The 19,556-nt window shown below is 48.0% G+C and overlaps 1 protein-coding gene across 1 annotated transcript in view; it reads right to left on the reverse strand.

Annotated features, from left to right (window-relative positions):
• Nucleotides 1-19,556, reverse strand: part of SERPINE2 (serpin family E member 2) — a 641,152-nt gene that overhangs the window by 531,635 nt on the left and 89,961 nt on the right. The window contains exon 2 of the mRNA XM_069618158.1: nt 15,610-15,886. Coding sequence (XP_069474259.1) covers nt 15,610-15,886 — 277 coding nt within the window. The remainder of the gene's footprint in view (nt 1-15,609; nt 15,887-19,556) is intronic.

Genomic DNA, 19,556 nt, shown 5'->3' on the forward strand with positions numbered 1-19,556 from the left:
TGCTGCTTTCAGTTTTAGAACATTTAGCCACTGCTCTTCACAGAGTGAATTGTTAAACTGGACACCCAGATAACGGATCAAATTGATTGAGGTTAGTCGCTGGCCGCCAACGGCCCAAATAAGTGCACAATCTTTTTTGCTGGTTTTAGAACCTATTGATAGGATTTTCGTTTTGTCTGGATTGATTACTAGTTCATTAATAGTTAGGTAATCGAAAAGACAGTTTAATAGCCGTTGTAGGCCAATCTGTGTTTTATCGATCAATACCAGATCATCTGCATATGCAATATAGCGCACAGGACACATATTTACTCTCGGGGGAAAACAGTGTGCCTGTTCGAGATGATTCGGGAGATCTGCCAGAAATAATTTAAACAAGTCAGCGGCAAGCGGACAGCCTTGCTTCACTCCTCTTGTGGTGGAGATGCTGTCAGATAAATCTCCGTTCTTGCTAAGGCATACGCGAAATGAAGTGTTCGCGTGAAGAGCCATAATTGGGGTGAGAATATTCGCAGGACAATTCCATTTGATTAATTTTGTCCAAAGCAGTTCACGATTAATGCCTTCAAACGCTTGCTTCATATCAATGAAGGCTAAATGCAATTTGTCTTTTTGTTTTAGGGCATCGAGTTTCAGAGCTGTTAATATAGAGAGATTTACATCCACTCCTGTACCCTTGGAAAACCCTGTTTGGCGGACATCAAGAATTCCTGCTTTTTTTTGCTTAAGAAGCCGGTTTCACTCTTAGATTGGATCCAAAAAGTTTGCCAATGCAATCTAGGAGGGCTATGAGCCTATAGTTTTCAGGAGCATCCCAACTGCCCTTCTTGTGAATCGGAATCACAATTGCAGTGAGCCAAGACTCAGGCAATCTGCGTGCACTGGCAATATTTTGAAAAAGGAGCTCAATGAAAGGGGCCCAGATTTGTGGATTTTTTTTTAGCATCGCATTGCTAATCATATCTGCACCAGCAGCACGCGAGTTTTTGAGCGTCTTGATGGCGTCCACAATTTCAATGTGTGACATTTCTACATCCCACGGCACTTGGTTTGCTTCAGGAGGTGACATATGGACCTTAAACTGACTGTTAAAAACTGCCGTGAAGTGCTTGCACCAGATGTCACCAGGGATCATATTCTGCGTTAAGTTTGTACTTATTGATGGACCCATATTCAGGATTTTCCAAATATCTCGTGTACTCCTGGTAACCAACAGTTTTCATCATGAGTTCTGCACGATCTTGCTCGACGATGAGTCTCTGGGATCTAGACCAATTTCTATATGTTGCTCTTCGTCTTTTGACTTCATCGCGCACGATTTTCCAGGAGACGTTTTTTTGTTTTTTCAAACTGCAGATGTCACTTCTTAGCTATTTTTTATTTAAATCCATCAATTTGCTAAACCGATGATTGTGATTTGTAAGCTGGCTGGGTACCATGTTTGTTGTTTTATGTATTGATAAGAATGGCGTATACTCGACACCAATTGGCAGATTTATCAGATTTTCCGTTAAGGAACTCAATCTTAAGCGATTGCCACTTGGGTGTGCCTCCACTGGCGCCGAATATCATAGTGCAGATTTAGGCGCTGGCAGTAGGCAATCTAGTTTTAATACCCTGTGATCGCTCTTTGTCGAAATTATGGAGTGAAGAGCGCTGGTTTTCTCTTCAAAATTCCTGGAGACCCAGAAGTAGTCAATGATACTGTGCATTGAATTTCGATGCCATGTCGGTTGAGCCGGCATGTCACCTCGCACCCTACCATTCAACATCACACAGTTATGCGTCTCCATTAGATTTGACCAACGTTGCTCTTTCGCACCTAGTTCATCATGGGCAAGTTGGCAATAGATGTTAGAATGTGGATCACATTTAAACCAAGACCCGTTTAAGTCTCCACAGCAGATGATTGACAGGTTGTGATATTTCAGCACTGCATCATCCATTAGAGCATTTATCGCTGAAATGAAGACAGATTCCTGTATTTTGGCTGGGTTCCAATAGCAATTTATCAATAACAGAGAATCAACAACATTTGAGTTTTCAGTCCGTGAGTGCATGATAGATCCTTGGACATATGGGTTTGGATTAGAGCAACTTGGACTAGACCAGTTTTGAGACAACCGTATCATGGTCAATAGTCCTGCACTCGGGAGCCCTTGTTTGTTTTTGATGGCAGGGTTAATCAGTGTAACAAAGCCGTCTCTCATTGGTGCATCGCTCAGCCAGGTCTCTTGCAGACAGATAGCGAAAACTTCATCCAAAGAGACCTCGAACTCCTGGAACAGATGATGGAACCCTCGAGTATTCCACGAGATAATGGAAGAGGTGGCGTCCTAGTGATATAGTCATGGCTAGTCCTGATTTTGATTTCTCTGGTGACTAGCTTTTTTTTCCTTATGGGCATTAGAATCACCTGATTTCCCCTCAGAGACCATACTGTGAAGTAGAGTTCTCACCTCTGCTGGGTTAAGGTCGGCCGAACTAAAAGCCGGCTGATTGGAATTGGAACTCCAGGAATGCTTATCTGGTTCAACCGAAATATCGAAACCAAACAGCAATAGATCCTCGGCAGCTTTGAGTAGCGTATTTCGTACTCCTGCAGCGTCGATGTGTAACAGCACGGCATCAGAGCATCGTTCATTCAAATATTCAACGATTTTAATGTCATCTGAGTTTATCAGCCGCAGAGGTGGAATATGTTTGAATAAGCGTAAAACGTTTGCTCGATTCAAGTTCAGCTAATTTTCTTCTTTGTGGATATTTTGTAGTCTCAATTTGCACTTATAGTTGTTTTGTCGCTGTAAATGTGGAGCTTGAGACCTCCATGTGGGACGAGTTTGCTGATTGCGTTGATTTGTGGTAAATTTTGGATTTAGACTGGATGTAGCAGCCATGGAGTTTGAGTTATCTTTGTGAGAAATGATTGAACGGCGACTATGCACTGCTTGCCACTTCAGTGGAGATCGGCATTTTCTTGAATGAGCAGCTTCCGAAAACCTCTGCCTCTCGGACAGATTTTCATCACTGGCACCATGCGATATTTCATCATCGCTAGAGTTTGAATAAGTAGACAGATCGCATAAATCCAGCGAGTCCAATTTCACCGAGATGACGGAGGAACTGTCGTCTGAGTTTAAACGACGACACTTGGCACCTTGTTTCAGGGGCGGCATTAATGCACTGGTTTGAGTTACTGTAGGACCATTCACATCCTCAATGTTGCGCTTGAAAAGCCCCAACCGCGGGGGTGTAGTCAGGTTTCTGATTAACCTTTTCGTGGATGTATGAGCTGCCGGTTTTGCTTTTTTAGTCGTAGTAGTTTGCTTCACAGTTTTGGCTTGAACTATGAGCTTGGATTTTTTGCTAGCTGCATTTGATTGTGTAGAGCAGCCAGCTATGTCATTCTTTACATGTCCTATGAAGATGCCAGCTATGGGTGGCGCACTTGCTTGAATATCAGATTGTGTTGCGGCAGTTAATGAACTCGATGTAGCTTGAGATGGTGGTTTCGCATCCGCTACTGCTAACATAGCGCTCGACGAAACATGCTGGACAGCCCCAACCAAGCTGTGAGATGCACTGACTGCAGCTGAGTGGCAAGCGTTTTGACTTGCCTCCAGCGGGACAGTGGTGCAATCATTTTGAAATGTCACTGAGGCAGAAGAAGCACCACCTTGCTTCTCTGCCTGCGGCCTGGAAAAAGCGTTCAACAGTGAGACAGGACTGTGCTTGTCAGCTTTAAACTGGGTTGAACTATGACCTGAGTTAAGTAGGGGCGCAATCTCAGTCAGGACCTCCCAAAGACATTTTAGCTGGAGGTCATGTCTCTTGTTGTAGGGTGACAAGGTCGTTTAGACGAGAATGCCAGTGTGCGCTTGCGTCATTTCCTGCTTGCACATCTTGCTGGATGAACTTGGTAAAAGAATCAATTTGGTCCAGTTTAGATGAGATTTAGTAGCATAGCCCCTTGGTCTCTAATTGTTTCATTTAGCGACTCATACAGCTTGACAAACGGGATCATGGCTTGTGATGATGCCGCTAGCACATTGTTGTGCAGCTGTATTGCAGCACCCAAAGATAAATTGATTTTGGAATTTGGTGTTTTCTGACCATCTTTAACTGGAGTTGGAGCAGTTGAATGCTCGAAGCTGGACGTGGAGGCTTTTGATGGAGTGGTTATTTGTGCTGAAAAATTTGAGCCTTGTTAACAGCTGCTACCTTCTCGCTGTTTCGCTGTACACGTCGAAAGCAAAGGTTTGCCTTTTTCTTGGAGACCAGAGCACGGCGTTGTTTGAGGAGTCGATGTGGCCAACAAGGTTGTAATCGGATGCGCTAAATGTTTCTGGCCCGTATTCGGCGTCCAAGGATTAAACTTCGGTCGATCATTAAGCAAGCGCTGTTGGACTGAAATCACATCAAGTGGTCCAGATTGTAGCCGATCTGGGACGTGCTCATCAACTTTGGGCGCAGAAAGGGCCAATACTGCCTTCTCAGGCATGCAACCAAGGCTCTGAGGAGACAAGGCTGAGGCTGCAGCACACTGCACCTTGTGCGCTTTGATAGTAGAGCTTACTTCAATGCTGACAATTTCAAGTCCTTTAGTGCCTCTAACAAGTCGTTGTTTTCCACTGGCCCGGTTGTCGGCAGCGAGTTTCTTTGGGAACCAAGCGTATTGCCTGAAAAGAAGGAGATCTGGTCTGTCGCTCCATTTCTGGAAACAAGCTGCGCGGCCGGCGTAATACTTGAGTCAGCTGCGGTAATGAAACTATCCGGCTCAACATTTGCATGCAACGCTGAGCGACCATCAACACCCCCTGGTCGATTAAGAGGATAGGAGGAACCAACGGAGTTCCTACTTCGTTGGTTTTATCCTGAGTAGCCGCCGTGGCGCTTATGATTTCTGCGTCCGTAAGATCAAAGGGGGAGAAATAGGCTTCGGGAGGAGGGAGTTTCGCAGCATACGGGACATCCGCCACTACACAATCAGCTGGCGGCGTCAGGATCGGTGCAGGTCAGTAAGGGATAGCAGAACCAGCGGTTTTGGTACAGATTGGGAGGGTGTCGTGCCTGCTGGCTTAGAGAAAAAAATAGGATCAAAAATGTCAGCTCAACCTGGCGTTACAGTAGACTAAAGGTGAACGATGGAGTCATCATGATGCACTTAGCCGGTGGTTTGAGGCGTGGCCCTAGCCAGAGGGCCCACAGGCTTCGCGCAGACAACAAGCTTACCTAGTGGATTTTGACTTGCAACAGCAACAGCAGCCGAAGTTACCGGCAGGGCAGTCCATGGATTTAACATCCGACGCTGCTGCAGTGTCTTGTGGCGCGTCTGCGGCCCACTCGAAAGGCAGGCTTTCGGAGTGGCGACCACCTCCAGCGCCCGCCCCTGGGCAAACTGGGCAAACTGGGCCTCTGCGCGGCAAAAGTATATTTGAATGAAAAACACTGGAGCTAGAAAGCGGACTCCACGTAGGTCGCTGCAGCTCCTCACAGGATACACACACGGAGAGTCTCTGGGCAAACTGGGACTCTGCCAGACTCCATTTCAACAAAAATTCCAAGTACATAACTCGTACACATTGTGCGACTCACAGTCTGAGTGATTAGTTCTCAGGTGCTCAGGTCGTAGTCTGAGTCGCACAGGAGGTCCTCTCGAGTCTCTGGCGGGGTACCACCATTCCGTCCCGCTGGTAGGGGCCGGTCCTTGGAGATGCCCGGGCTCCCTGGATGCTGGCACAGCGGATGCTTCTGGATAGGGCTATCCCCATGCCTCATCCGATCCGGGAAGGTGAAATGTCGAGTCCCCATTTTGTCCTTGCCAGTCGACTGGTCGTCCTATATTCGAGGAGAAACTGGAAGGGGGCTCTTTTTTTAGCATGACCCTTGTCCATGGGCGATGCAGAAAACCCTTGTTAAGTGTACGCATGAAGCATTCCGCTTCGCCATTCGCATGTGGCCACACGGGTGTTATCCTTCTGTGACCAATGCCTCTTCTGGCTAGGACCTCTTCTAAGCCTGCACTCTGGAAAGGGCACCCATTGTCTGAGCACACCTCCTTGGGGAAGCCATGGGTTGCAAAAAATGTTTCCATTACTGGAATAACGTCTTGGAGGGCTAATGATGGGACAAAGTCTACTTCTGGGTATCTGAACCACTGGTTCACCATCAATAGGAAGTCCCTCTGTGTTGATCCGAAGTCCATGTGGACGGTGTCCCACGGTTCCTTACTTCTGGGCATGCTCTGGATAGCTGGTTCTCTGACATGAGGGGCGACAGCTTGGCACCACGTGCAGGCTTTGATGAATTCCTCCACCTTCGATTCTAAACCTGGGAACCAGACCTTGAGTCTGAGACAGCTTTTCGTTTTTGCTGCATCTTGGTGGCCATAGTGGGAAAGCGTTATCACACAATCAACTCCGTGGGGTTAACTATATGCAGCTCTCTCACTAAGAGTCCGTCCCCTGTGAACGTGAGTTCACCCTGTGCTTTCCAGTGTGTGTCGGACATCTTGCGTCTTGTTCGAGAACGGACGTATACTTTCCTGGTTCAATGGCGTCACACAGAATCTAAAAGCATCCATCGTTTGCGGGAACTGCCTTGATTTCCTCAAGGTTCATCAAAATAGGGACATAGCTCTCTATGACGAGTCCAATGTGCTTCTCGGCTGCTGCTACTTCCTCGGGAGAGGTTGCGTTTGACGGCTTAGGATGTCGAGACAAATCGTCTACGGCGATGCTTAGTCCTGGTTTGTACTTCAGATCCACGTTGTATTCCTGGAGTTCCAGCAGCCATTTCTCGATGCGAGGAGGAGGGTTTGCTGGTCCGTCTGTCATGATGGGGAGAAGGGGCTTGTGATCGGTGACCACTTCCACTGGCTTCCTGTAAATGTATATGTGGAAGTGGCAATACCCCCACAGTACTGCTAGGGCCGCTCGCCCTATTTGTGAATACCTTTGTTCGGTAGGTGAGAGTGCCCGGCTCGCATACACCACAGTGCATTGTGTGCCATCAGTGTTGGCTTGAGTGAGGATGGCTCCTAGCCCGAAAGGGCTTGCATCCACGATGATTTCTGTGCTCTTCTAATGACAGTATGCACTCAGACATGTTGTGAAATGCAGTCTGTTCTAGAGCGGACCATCTCCAGGTTGTCTGCTTGGTGAGGTTCCTCAGAGGTTCTGACACGGTTGCTAAATTGTCTATGAGGCGGCCACAGTACATGACCATGCCCAGGAAACTCCTTACTGCTGACACTGTCTCAGGTGGTTTGGCCTCTTGGATGTCCTCAACTTTTGCCGGTTCTGCTGAAATCCCACTCACCTGGAAGATGAAGAATTTGATTTGGTCTCTTAAGAATTTACATTTCTCGTGGTGGAGTTAGGCTCAGGGCTTGGATTCTAGTCAGGACTTTTTCAAGTCTCTCCAGGTGCTTGCTTTCATATTTGGCATGTATTAGAATGTCATCGCTGACATTTAGGGTACCTGGTAGTCCTGAAAGCGTGCTGCGGATGGTGTTCTGAAATACCTCTGCTGCGGATGAGATGCCGAAATTGAGCTGTTTGTATCTGTGGAGGCCAATGTGAGTGGTGAAAGTTGTAATGTACCGGCTGTCCCGATGGAGTAGGAGCTGGTGGTAGCCAGACCAGCGGTCAAGCTTGGAAAACACTGTGGCACCGTCTAGCTCCGCAATGATGTCGCCCAAGGTGGGCGTCAGGTGTCTTTCCCTCTTGATCGCCTTGTTGGGCAGCCACCCAGATATGGACTTTGCCCGGTTGTTTGGGCTTATGTGCTGAGACAATTGGGGAGGCCCATGGGGTGGGTCCTTGAACACTTTCAATGCTATTGAGGTCAACGAGTTCTTGAATCTCCTTTTCGGCCTGCTTGCGGAGGTGGAAAGGTACCCTCCTGTGCTTCAGATTCACTGGCTGAACCGTGTGAAGCCGGATGGGTTTTCCTGCCATCCGCCCGATTCTTGTGAAAATGACAGGGAATTTTTGGAGCAGCAACTGGACGTCCTCTACGAAAGAACCTGGCATGTATGGACATTCTGTGATGCTGAACGGCGGAGATGAAGGCGCCTTCCAGCGGTAGAGGAGTTTTTCCTGCAAAAGTGAAGATGCGCACTCTGGTGTCCTGAAGCACCGGTGGTCCTGGTAATGTCCAGTATTGTTTGTCAGCCATTACGTTTACCAAGGCTCCTGTGTCGAGGAGTACGTGGACTGGGCTACCTAGGATAGTCACTGCGCACAGGGGTTGGCATTTACACCGCTCCCCGACTGTTAGCACTGCTGACTTGAAGAAAACCTCCTCATCTTGTCTAAGACTTGCACCTTGAGGGTCTCCTTGCGGACCAGTAGAAGCAGTGTTGGCAGATTGGCTCATTCTGTCCTGCGGGAAGCCTTTGGGGCGTTCCTTTCCTCTCAGCACTGTGGCTGGGGCTGATGCCCTGCACACCCTCGCAGAATGGTTTGGGATGCCACACACTGTACAAGTGTACCCCTTTGATGGCCAGTCCTTTTCATACAGAAGGTAACCCCGAAATTGCGGGCAGGGAGCTGGGACATGTTGCTGCTTTTTCTGCCGCCGGGTATTTCTTGTACCTTGGCTCCATGGAGGTTGCGGTCCCACCAGGCACACTTCTTCCAGCTTTACTGATTTCAGGGCGACTCCATTTTGGAGGCCTTTACGTCTGCAAGTTCGGTAGAGTGCCCTAGCTCGAGGGTCCTGGGGACCTGCTTCTCTCAGAATGTGCTTCCTGAGTTTGGCCGAGTGACATCTGATGAAAATTTAGAGCCTTACCACCTCTTCCTCATTCTCCCATCCGAGGCGACTGTGGTATTTGTCCAGGTTTTTGTCACCCTGCTGCATAGCCGTGCCCATCCCGAACTTCTCATAGTCTGTGTTTACCATAAGGGCAGTGCTTTGACGGCTGCGTCATACGAGTCATTTGCCAGGGCACAGGGTTTTGAAAAGTCTGTGGACCACTGGTCAGGCTGAGTATATCAGGGTGCACTTCTTCGTGAGGTCGTCTTTCTCACCCCTCGCAATGTAGTACATATCTAGGCAGTCCCGTCACAGTTCCCATCGAGGTCCAAGTGATGTTGGTGCCCCATCAATGTCAAAATCGCATAGGGGCGCAAGCAAGCTGCGTTGTTGAGATGACCCTCCCTGCAGGCGTGGTGGAGCGGGGGCTGCAGCAGCGTCCTCAGCTGACATGACACCAGGTATGGGGTGTCTGCACAGGTGCTGATTTAGGGGGTGCACAGGTACACCAAATGGAGCCGCTGCACCAGTCAGTTGGCTGGTGAGAAGGTCTTCAACGGGGTGCACAAGCACTCGAGGAGCTGCTGCCCCTATGAAACTTTTATGGTGGTGATGTTGGCGCCCACCAGAATTGTGCCACTCTTGGGGCCGTGTTGTGGCAGGGGGAACAAGGTGGCAGCGTACGAGCCCTCTCCTATGAGAGCCACGCAGTTTTTTTTTGTATCAGTGGTCCTCAGTGATTGAGGGACCAGGGTGGGCTGAACACTCTGGGCGTTCCAAAAATTCTGGCCTTGGCCAGTGCTATACAGCATGATGCTGTATCTGGGGTGGGATCCCTTACCGGTGTGCCGGAGCATGAAGAGACTGTTGCAGGCTGAGGGAAAGCCATGAATACCATCGCCCCAATTAAATTGCGGAAACACAAACCTCGTGGACACCTCAACTCATGGTTCACGCCACACCTGAGAGCATTAAGAAAGGGAAAGGGAAACATTGAAGCCTGCTGGAAAAGTCTTCCCTCAGTTGCAAACAAGAACAGCCTCATCATAGCATCCATCAACTACAAAGAGGCAATATTCCAAGCCAAAAAAGACACTTCTAACAAGCGTATTCTGCAAACGGAATCCAACACCAAAGAGCTCTTAAAGAACTAGAATCACCAGTAGTCCCCCCTGACACCTGTAGCAATGGCAGCACATGGTGTTCCAATATACAAAAAGCACTGCTTGAAAAAATCTCCAATCTACAAACTAAAATGAATGCCAAAAAATCCAGTCTACTTACTGATTCGCGGTACAGCACTCCTTCCGACAAAACCATCCCGCCCTCACACACCCTCAAACCATTTAGCTTCTCGCCTCGCTCCATTAAGGAGGTTGAAAACATCATAGTAAACTTAAACCATCCAATTGCCAGGGTGACACATGCCCAGCCCCATCATTAAGGAGGCTACCCATGAATTGGCACTGTTCATCACCGCCCTCATAAACTCCTCTTTCAACACAGGCATCGTCCCAGACAACCTCAAGGAGGCTTGGGTCATCCCCCTAATCAAAAAAACATCCTTCGACCCGAGCAACCCCTCCAATTATAGTTTATAGAAAGCAGAATTTGCTAGTCATCTTCTAGCGCACCTTCAGTTATAGCTCACTAAAGGTAAATAATGCTCCAATTATGGGCATTCACCACCGTCCCCTTCTTACTTAAAATACTGGCCCATCGACATATCTAGACTCTAATAAACTCCTGGACCTCAGGCAATCCGGCTTCCAACCTAGGCACGGAAAAGAAACTGCCCTCATTGATTTAAAAACTCAAATTGAAGACAAAGATGAGGGCAAGCTGGCCCTCTTACTTTTGCTCGACTTATCAGCAGCATTTGATTTGGTCAACCATCAAATTCTCTGCCATCACCTGAAATCTGCAGCCCACTTCTCCGAAGAAGCCACCACATGGATCAGATCCTTTCTGGCAAACAGATCCATGACGGTCTTCTCGCCATCGGCCTCGGCTGAACCCTCGCCAGTCTTGTGCGGGGTCCCTCAGGGTTCCTGTGTTTAACCGACACTCTAACATGTTCACGAAGCCACTCTTCAATATTCTTGACTATTTGGTTGTCATCTATGCTAATTACGCAGATGACACCCAAATACTAATTCCTATCACTGGTGAACACTCTGCTGACTCCAAAGCCTTAAACGATGTCGATCAGGTCACCCAGGCTTGGTTGGCACAACATGGGCTCTGCCTGAATGACGAAAAGACAGAGCTATTCATCCTGGGTTCCCATTACAGACTTAATAGATTGGATCCAGCATTCAAATCCTTCATCATTGATGGCAATACCATCAAGGTATCCAATGACACAAAAGGCATTCATCTTGATTCTGCCCTGTCTCTCAGACAAACTAATCCCGTTATTTCAGCATCAGCCTACACATGCAAACCTATTACAGCAAGTCGACCGTTCCTTACCACCTACAACAGCACCATCCTTGCTAGAACCCTCATCATGTCTAAACTAGACTATTGCAATGCCCTATATCTTGGGACTAGTCATAGGAACATCAACAAGTTACAGGTAACCCAGAACAATGCCATCAGGGCAGCATTAAATATTCCAAAGAACCAGCATATTTCCATCACTAGATGTATCCTACACTGGCTTTCGGTCTCCCGAAGAACCTCCCTCAAAACTCTAGCACTCATGCATAAATGCCTGACTAACCAGGCACCAGAATACCTGGCAAATCAGTTCACACCCCACACCTCCATCCGCCCTCAGAGATCAGCATAGGCACACTGGGCCTCATTACAAGTTTGGAGGTAGCCATGCCTGTAATACAGGCAGGCTACCTCCAAACTTGCGGAAAAATCTGGCACCCGCGAATGGGCAATTATCGGGGTATTCCGGCCCCGGTAATTGCCCTTTCGCCAGAGTCGGGTGATCCCCATAGGGCTCAATGGGAATGGGGATGCCTGTAGCACCAGCACCAATCATTACAGTGCCAGTGCTACAGGCATGCTGTGCTCGCGGGTGCCTTTCATTCCGCCAGGTCAGACCTAGCGGAATGAAAGGCACCCGCGAGCACAACTCAGAGATTGCCGGTCCGGACACAACAGTACCGGCAAGCTTACCTGTACCGTTGTAACTCTACATTTTGGAATTCACTTCCCAACCCACTCAGATCTGAACCTTCCTACCACTCATTCAAGAGTTAAGCCAAAATGTGGCTCTTTGCGAATCCTGCGCTAAGCCCCATCTGTCCAATTGATTGTAATAGCCTACACTGCTTGCCGGCTGCCTGACCAGCCATGTCGGCTTTGCTGACTTGACCATCACCTTGTAATTATTGTGTAAATATCTTGCAAATAGACCAATATGTACTGTTTATGTGATCTGCATAATTTGTAAGCTGTAACCTTGACGAAATGCACAGAGATGCCTCCAGGCCAGGCGCACTACACAAATACATAAAATACAAAGGGATAGTGCTCCGTGTGGAGCTGAGGCTCGGATGCAGTAGAATCCTCAATCAGAATGCACACGTCAGGGTCCACAGCCCTCATCGCCAGTTTTATGGGGCTCTGTGCGGCCTAAGCGCGGGGCGGAGCAGGATGCGCAATGAAGCACTGACTGATGGTGGTGGATGACAGGCCCTGTTCCGATCTGCCGCACGGGCGCAAAACGGGCCTCTTTATTCTCGGCTCTGTGTCAGGACACAAAACGTCATGACACCACAATTAGCAGCTATATTAGTGATGAAAAAGCCTACTCACTTTGTTATGAAGGTTTCCAGTGTTTTGGTACCAAGCCGGGACTCTACATTAAATAAATTGAAGACCCTGACTCAGCGCTTTGAAGCACTTCACTTGTGTATAAGCGCTTTACTGGTCAGCAACATCATCTGGGTTAACAAATTATGTGATGGAGTTTGTGGACTCTAGAATGTATTGCCTCTGGTGCTGCACCCCTACGGACTCTAGCAGCAAAGAAAAGTGGTTGTTTGCAGGTTTCGGCAGTATGTGATGTTTTAGCGTCCTGTCTGTGGTCAATTTTTTTCTCACTTTTTCATGTCTCCTAGTTTACACAGGATGCATAGATTAGCATCCTGAAAACATGCAATGCCTCGGTTGATGGACCAACGGAGGTTGGGCTGGCAGGAAGGACAAAAAGGGAGGCATGCGAGAAGGTATCCAAGGTCTAAAAACAGACCACTTACCAGCTCTGATCATGTCCAGAGTAGATTACGCCAATAGCCTACACCTGGGCATGCCCGAACAACTTCTAAAAAAAACTACAACGCATACAAAATGCGGCAGCCAGACTCCTCCTCAAGCTACCCAGAAGAGAACACATCACACCCATGCTAAAAATACTACACTGGCTACCATTAAAACAGCTAATAAAGTTCAAGTCCATGTGCATCACGCACAGAGCAATACACAAACAAGGCGCAGAATTCCTAAGCGATAAACTACGCCTACATCAACCAACAAGAACACTGATATCAAGCACTGACATCCGCCTGGAACCAAAACCCTATAACAGAAGAAAACTCAGAGGATCCTCTTTCTCTCACCAGGCACCGAAAACCTGGAATAACCTACCTAAGAATATACGGAACACAACAAACCACCTAGCATTCAGGAAACTCCTCAAATCATGGCTCTTCACAGCGTAACTACAACAGTGATGCACTAGAATGCCCACCCCGTTGAACAACGATGAAAATAACACCAACCTCGGTCACCCCCAAAATGGACATACACAGAACCCAAAGAACGGACCCTGCGACAGACCATAAGATATTATGGGAAATAGCCACAAAAGGAGGTCACCATAGACTGATCAAATACTCAGACCGAGACGAAAGCCCTTAACCGACTCATGCGCTGAAAACCGGCCGTACCATAACCAAAAATCCCCAGCAGACACATTTAGCTAGAAAGTTTGTGAGAGGAGACCACAACACCAGCTCCAGCACCCAAGGAGGAGAATAGACACCCAACCCACACTAATCAATCCATCAGCATTAGAACTCCTACAGAGCTCGCTAGAATAGAATGTCGAGGAGCAATTAGAACACTTACAGAGCACGTTAGAACAGTAAAGGGAGCGCCTCACACAAACCTAAAACCCTGCCAGGCGTAACCCCTTCGCCCACCATGATGAGATTGGGAGGATTGGCAAGCGCCACACTCGGACAGAGTTCTGAATGTTAGCATGTTAAACTTCATATAACCCACTAACAAAAAAATCAGCATTTCTGCAGACTTATCTCACTCAAAAATCTCACACAACCATCTCTTGCACAACAACCCGCATGCACTTCACAACACCGCAACAACACATAAGCCGCACCAACAGCACACGATGACTGACATTGATCTGATACTCGCACCAAAGCTCAGCACCCGGTGTATACGGAGTTGAAGCTGCCAACAGAGCACCACTCCTCTCACTATCCTTCTCCCGCTTCACCTACTAACCCATCCCACCTTCTCGTTTGCAGATCCGCCAGAGCGCCTGGGGACCAACTCTGTTGGTGATGGTGCGCTGTACAAATACCTTTAACATTATTCAACTGAACTCCAATACCTGAAATTCCAGGTCATTCTCAGTTCAACAAACCTCCCAAATGTAGAAGAAATAAAGGAGGTGGGGGGAGCCTGTCGACAATCTTAAATTAATAGTTGCAAGTCGATGAGTTTCTGTAGAGCTGGCGGGGGGAGGGGTAGGTCAGAGTGTATGTGGACTGCAGACAATCAAGTGGCAGTAAGCGCAAAACCACCAAAACATTTCCTCCAAACATTTTTAAAATATATATTTTTTTAAACAGCAGAGAATGGCATTGCATTGGCATTTCACAGGTTCTGGCTTGCTGCAGGAATAGAGGCCTGCTCCACTCATGCCTCCCCTCCCCCTGTAAAATGAGGACCCTTGAACGTTTTCCTGCTATAATGGCCACATTGTACAGGCCTTTCAGATCTTGCTGCCGGTTAACTCTCCCCATTGTAACATTACACAGTGAAATTGTACTCATTGTATGCACAGGAGGATGCAGCCAAACCAGGAAACACTTGAAATAACATTAATCCTGCCCGAGGTACAATCAACCATGAAATCTCACATGTATCAAGCTCAAACATTTTTTTTTTTTTTTAAAACACCACCTTATTTTATGTACTCCAGAGGGATATGCCTAACCAGTTTTAAACTGGTGATTTGCATGTTTCACTTAGACACACTTGCAACATGAGCATTAACATTAGTTTAGCATTGTATTATGTCAACATGAAGCATGCATATTATTGTCCCTCTTGCTAAATTATCTATTTACTTGCGCGATCTGAATGACACAAGGCCTAGTAAGATCGTCGTTTTGCCCTTGATTTCCCCCTCGTCTTGTCGCACTTAGAAACACTTGTGTACAGGCGGTTATAAATGACATATACAGTACATTCCCTTCCTGCAGCCATTTCTCTCTTTGAAGCCAACGTTTGAATCTTTTTACTACACATGATTTCTGCTCTAAACACTAAACTTCTCATATAGATTTGAAACCTGTAAAGAAGTTCAGGGCAGTAAGAAACGCCCGAGGAAGGTCTGGAACCAACCATATTATCTTTAGGAGATGCGTGGCAGCCCACAAACCTCAACAGCAGCAAAATCTTTACCAGATCCTTCTCAAAGACACACATTCGTTTTAGCTATGAAGTGAGAGCGTGTGTGAGAAAGGGAGCACGTTACTGTCGGGCAGGGAGAGTTTAATACAGTCTTTTTCACCCATCTGCTATTAACATTAATAAAGTCCTACTAAAAGAAAACTGTAGTGAGTTTACCATGAACGTTGTACCGCATCACTGCCGTGAGCTGCTTTTTCGTCTTGCCATCTGCGCCAAACTGAAGCATTCCCAGTACTGCTGCAATCCCGTGGGGCGAAACCAGAACATTCTGCCGTGGTTTGTTTTTGACTACTTGGTTGAATACCTGGATTCCTATGTCCGAGCCAAGCTCCTCAAGGGTTGAGCTACTGAGTGGCGACTCCGAGCACAAAGCCATTGAGATCAACAAAAGAAAAGCGAAAAGTCTCTTCATTATTCCGTTCGACAGCACAGTCTAGAGAGAAGAGAGAATCAATCAGCGTTTAGGTCTAAACAGTAACGGGAGAAATAGTTTCGTAAAAACAGCAATAGGTTGAGTGTTAATTTAGCAAATGTGTCATTTGATATTTCTTACTGTCCTGTAGTTTGCAATCCTACATCAACTATGCTTTCCTAGCATTACAGATTGAATCGGACTCACAAAACTAACAACCCACGTTATATTCTTTCCTACAGTACAGACACATCTTGTAAGTTCTCCCGTGGAGTGGGAAGATAACAATCCATTTGGGTTTTCTTTCTGATGTGATCGTTGGGTTCGGGTGCATGTGGAAGCCCAATGACAGAGGGGCTATGTGAGGGAAGAAGCTGCTAAAATTCAGCTCTGAGAGTACAGTGCAACATGTAAATGTTTTAGCTACTTTGACAAAGCCAGTACCCCGACCTTGTCATGAGGGGATGGGAACCCATTTTAGCTGGGGTGCGAGACCCACCACATAGAAATCCAGATCCAGTCCTATCCCTGAGGTGGACAGTGGCAGTTGAGAACCACAATTCCTGTCCCCCTGCCCCCTCGTGCCAGCATGCATCTCAGCAGTACCACTCTCACACAATGCCTCAAATACAAGATACTTGCTAATATTTCTCGGTTTCTTTTAGAGAGCCATCATCCAAGCAAAAAACCAAAATTAAATAGAGTGTGAATCTAGATTGAGCGTCCTACATTTGTGGTAAGAAAGCAGAAACCCGTTCACTGCCCACCCACATCAGTGATCGGCCCCGGGAAGAGACAAACCCACCAAGAGAAGCCGCAGCACCCATGCAGACGTGCGCTGCAGGCATCTGTGATCCAGGATGTGGAAAAGAGCAGCATAGAGAATACGCAGCAGACAGGAGGATGTTGCAGCGCTACAAAGGACACTGCCAAGCCAGTGCAATGACGTGCAAGCTCCCTAGACCAAAAGGACTAAGAGGAGAAAAACCTGTCCTCGCCCATGGAACTTACCATTGAGGACAACCGAAAACACAAAAAATTGCCTTGTTTGGCTGCCATTGCTGTTCCTGGGGCAGAATCCTGCAGAAAAAGTGGGGGGGGGGGCATTGCCCACCACTTATGACTTATTTTCTTTAACCTGTTCCAGCAGTTAGGGAAGACGGACATGATTGTCTAGGCAGGGAGAACTAATACCAGCAGAGTAAGAGGGTGTACAAGTAGGCAACAGGAAACAGGATGTATGGGTTATTCAGGTGAGGTCAGCGTAAGAGGCGGTGTGCAATCAAGAGAACATGAGACCAACAGGAGGGAGTAAGGAGCGGCAGAGTATGGAGGAGTTGTCAGGAATATATGAGGTATTGTAAGTGTAAGTGGTACCACAACGTGAGTGTGTGTGTGTTAGTTTTGCAAGTGTTAGAGATAGTAGTGCAAGGAGTGAATTTGAAGCTCATGGTACGGAGTGAAGGAAGAGTGGTTGAGTAGTAATTGGAGAGACGGTTAGTAGTTATTTAATGTGATGTTTTTTCCCCCACGAAGTGCTGTGTGGTGGAAGGCTCTTCGGAAGATCAGAGTATGTGCAGACATGAAGATAAAAAAGCATTACACTGCATGAGAATGATATGATATGGCATTTATAATGCGCCTATACACAAGTGTTTCAAGGCGCAACGAGGCAGGGAGGGGGAACGAAGGGAGGACAGACAATGATCCTACTAGGCCAAGTGTCATTCAGATTGCGCAAGTGCATGGGATGGGGGGGAAGGGGAAAGTGCAGGGGTAAGGAGGACGGGAGAGTGCAGTACACAGGAATAGAATAACAACAATAAGTAAAGTAACGGCCAGCAGGTGGGAAGTGCAAAGGTAAGTGAAGAAATCAGGTGTCAAGTGCTGGTAGTGGGACTGTAGGGATACAGAAATAGTCCCCAAGTGCGGGGGTGGCCAGGCAGGCAGTGCAGGTGTGTGAGACTGGCGGGGGAGGGACCTGGGCCTGAGATCAGAGGGTGACCAGGTAACCAGTGCAGTTTCAGTTTCAGCCAGGTCAGCAGAGGAGAGGAGGAGAAAAAGCAGAAGCAAAGAAACGTTTTGAAGTGCTTCCAGAACCGGAGATGGTACTCCTCAAGTTTCAGGGAGGCAGGGAGGCTGTTCCAGAGGGAGGACCCAGAAGAAGAAAGATCTACCACCAACTCGTTGCTTGGAGAAGCGACTGCTCATCCGTCTCCAACTCCCTCAGGGTCAAAGAGCTCGAGAAGGAAGATATTTAGGAAGAGAGAGTTGAAGGTATTGAGGCCCCAGTCCCCAGAAGGCCGTGTGGACAATGCAGAGGATTTTTAACTTAATCTTCGCAGCCACTGGGAGCCAGTGCAGAGATTTCAGTCCTGGAGAGATACGATCCCTGGGCTTGAGGCCAAGGACAAGTCTTGCAGTCCTGTTCTGGATGAGTTGCAGAGAGCGGAGAGTAGAGGCAGACAGATTTAGAAAGAGGCTTTTGCAATAGTCCAGCCTAGAGAGAACCAGAACTCTGGAGACAGTGTGCTTCTGGGGGAAGGAGCGGAAAGGAAGAATACCTCAGAGGAGGTGCAGCTGGTAGTGCGACTTCTTAGCGACGTTAGAGATGTGAGGAGAGAAGCAGAGTGTGGAGTTGAAGACGACCCCAAGGTTTTTAGCCTGGCAGGTGGGAGCAGGAAGAGGGCCAAGAGAGGCCGGCCAGAGAGCAACAGGAAAGGAGGGAGTGGGTGTGCCGATGAGGAGCATCTCAGTCTTACTGGCATTAAGGTAGAGGTCATTGGCGGCACACCACTCCTGGATAGCAGACAGTAATGAAAGACGGAGAACAGGTGGCCGAAGGTAGCCTGAAAATTAGCTGAGTGTCATCCGCATAGCACTGAAAGATGGGGCAAAGAGTGGCAATGCGGTGGGAAGAAGCGCCAGGTATTGGTTGAACAACCAGGGCGAGAAGTTAGACCCCTGGGGGACACCACAGGTGGAAAAAAAGATAGAGAGGAAGGACCCAAGTTGGACCTGGGAGGGACTGTCAGAGAGGAAAGAAGTCGGCCACGCCAGGGCCTGTCCAGTGATACCCAGGTTATCACAGAGAGTGAGCAGGATAGCATGGTGGACCGTGTCAAAGGCAGAAGAGAGATCAAGCAAGATGAGGACACAGGGTGTTAGAATCAAGGTTGGAGAGCAGGTCTTCACAGATGTTCAGGAGAGCAGTTTCCGTGCTTCTGGCAGCTCTGAAGCCAGACTGATGGTCATGAAGACAACCAACAGATTCAGTGTGGAAATTAAGCCGGGAGATGGCCAACTTTTCAAGGAGTTTGCCCAAGAAGGGAGTGATGGAGATAGGGCGATAGTTAGCCAGGCAGGAGGGGTCGGCAGAGGGTTTCTTAAGAGGAGGGTGCACAAGGGAGTGCTTCAGGGGGAATGGGAAGACTCCAGTGACGAAGAAGTGGTTGCAGAAGTCGGCCAGGGCAGGAGCCAGGGAGTCGATGTGGTCCTTGATGGTTTTGGAGGAATAGGGGTGAACCTGTTTTGACAAGACTTTCATAGATTGGACTAGTCTAGAAACCTTGTCTGCGGAGAACAGGGGAAAGGTGGAGAAGGAGAGAGGAGAGGTGGCTGCAGGAGTGCTTGACGAAGAGCAGGGGGTGGAGGGAGGGGAAAGGAGGAGAGTGAGGACAGGATGTCCTGC

The sequence above is a fragment of the Ambystoma mexicanum genome, chromosome 10, assembly GCF_040938575.1.
Source record: "Ambystoma mexicanum isolate Mex_15411 chromosome 10, UKY_AmexF1_1, whole genome shotgun sequence".
Taxonomy (NCBI): Eukaryota; Metazoa; Chordata; class Amphibia; order Caudata; family Ambystomatidae; genus Ambystoma; species Ambystoma mexicanum.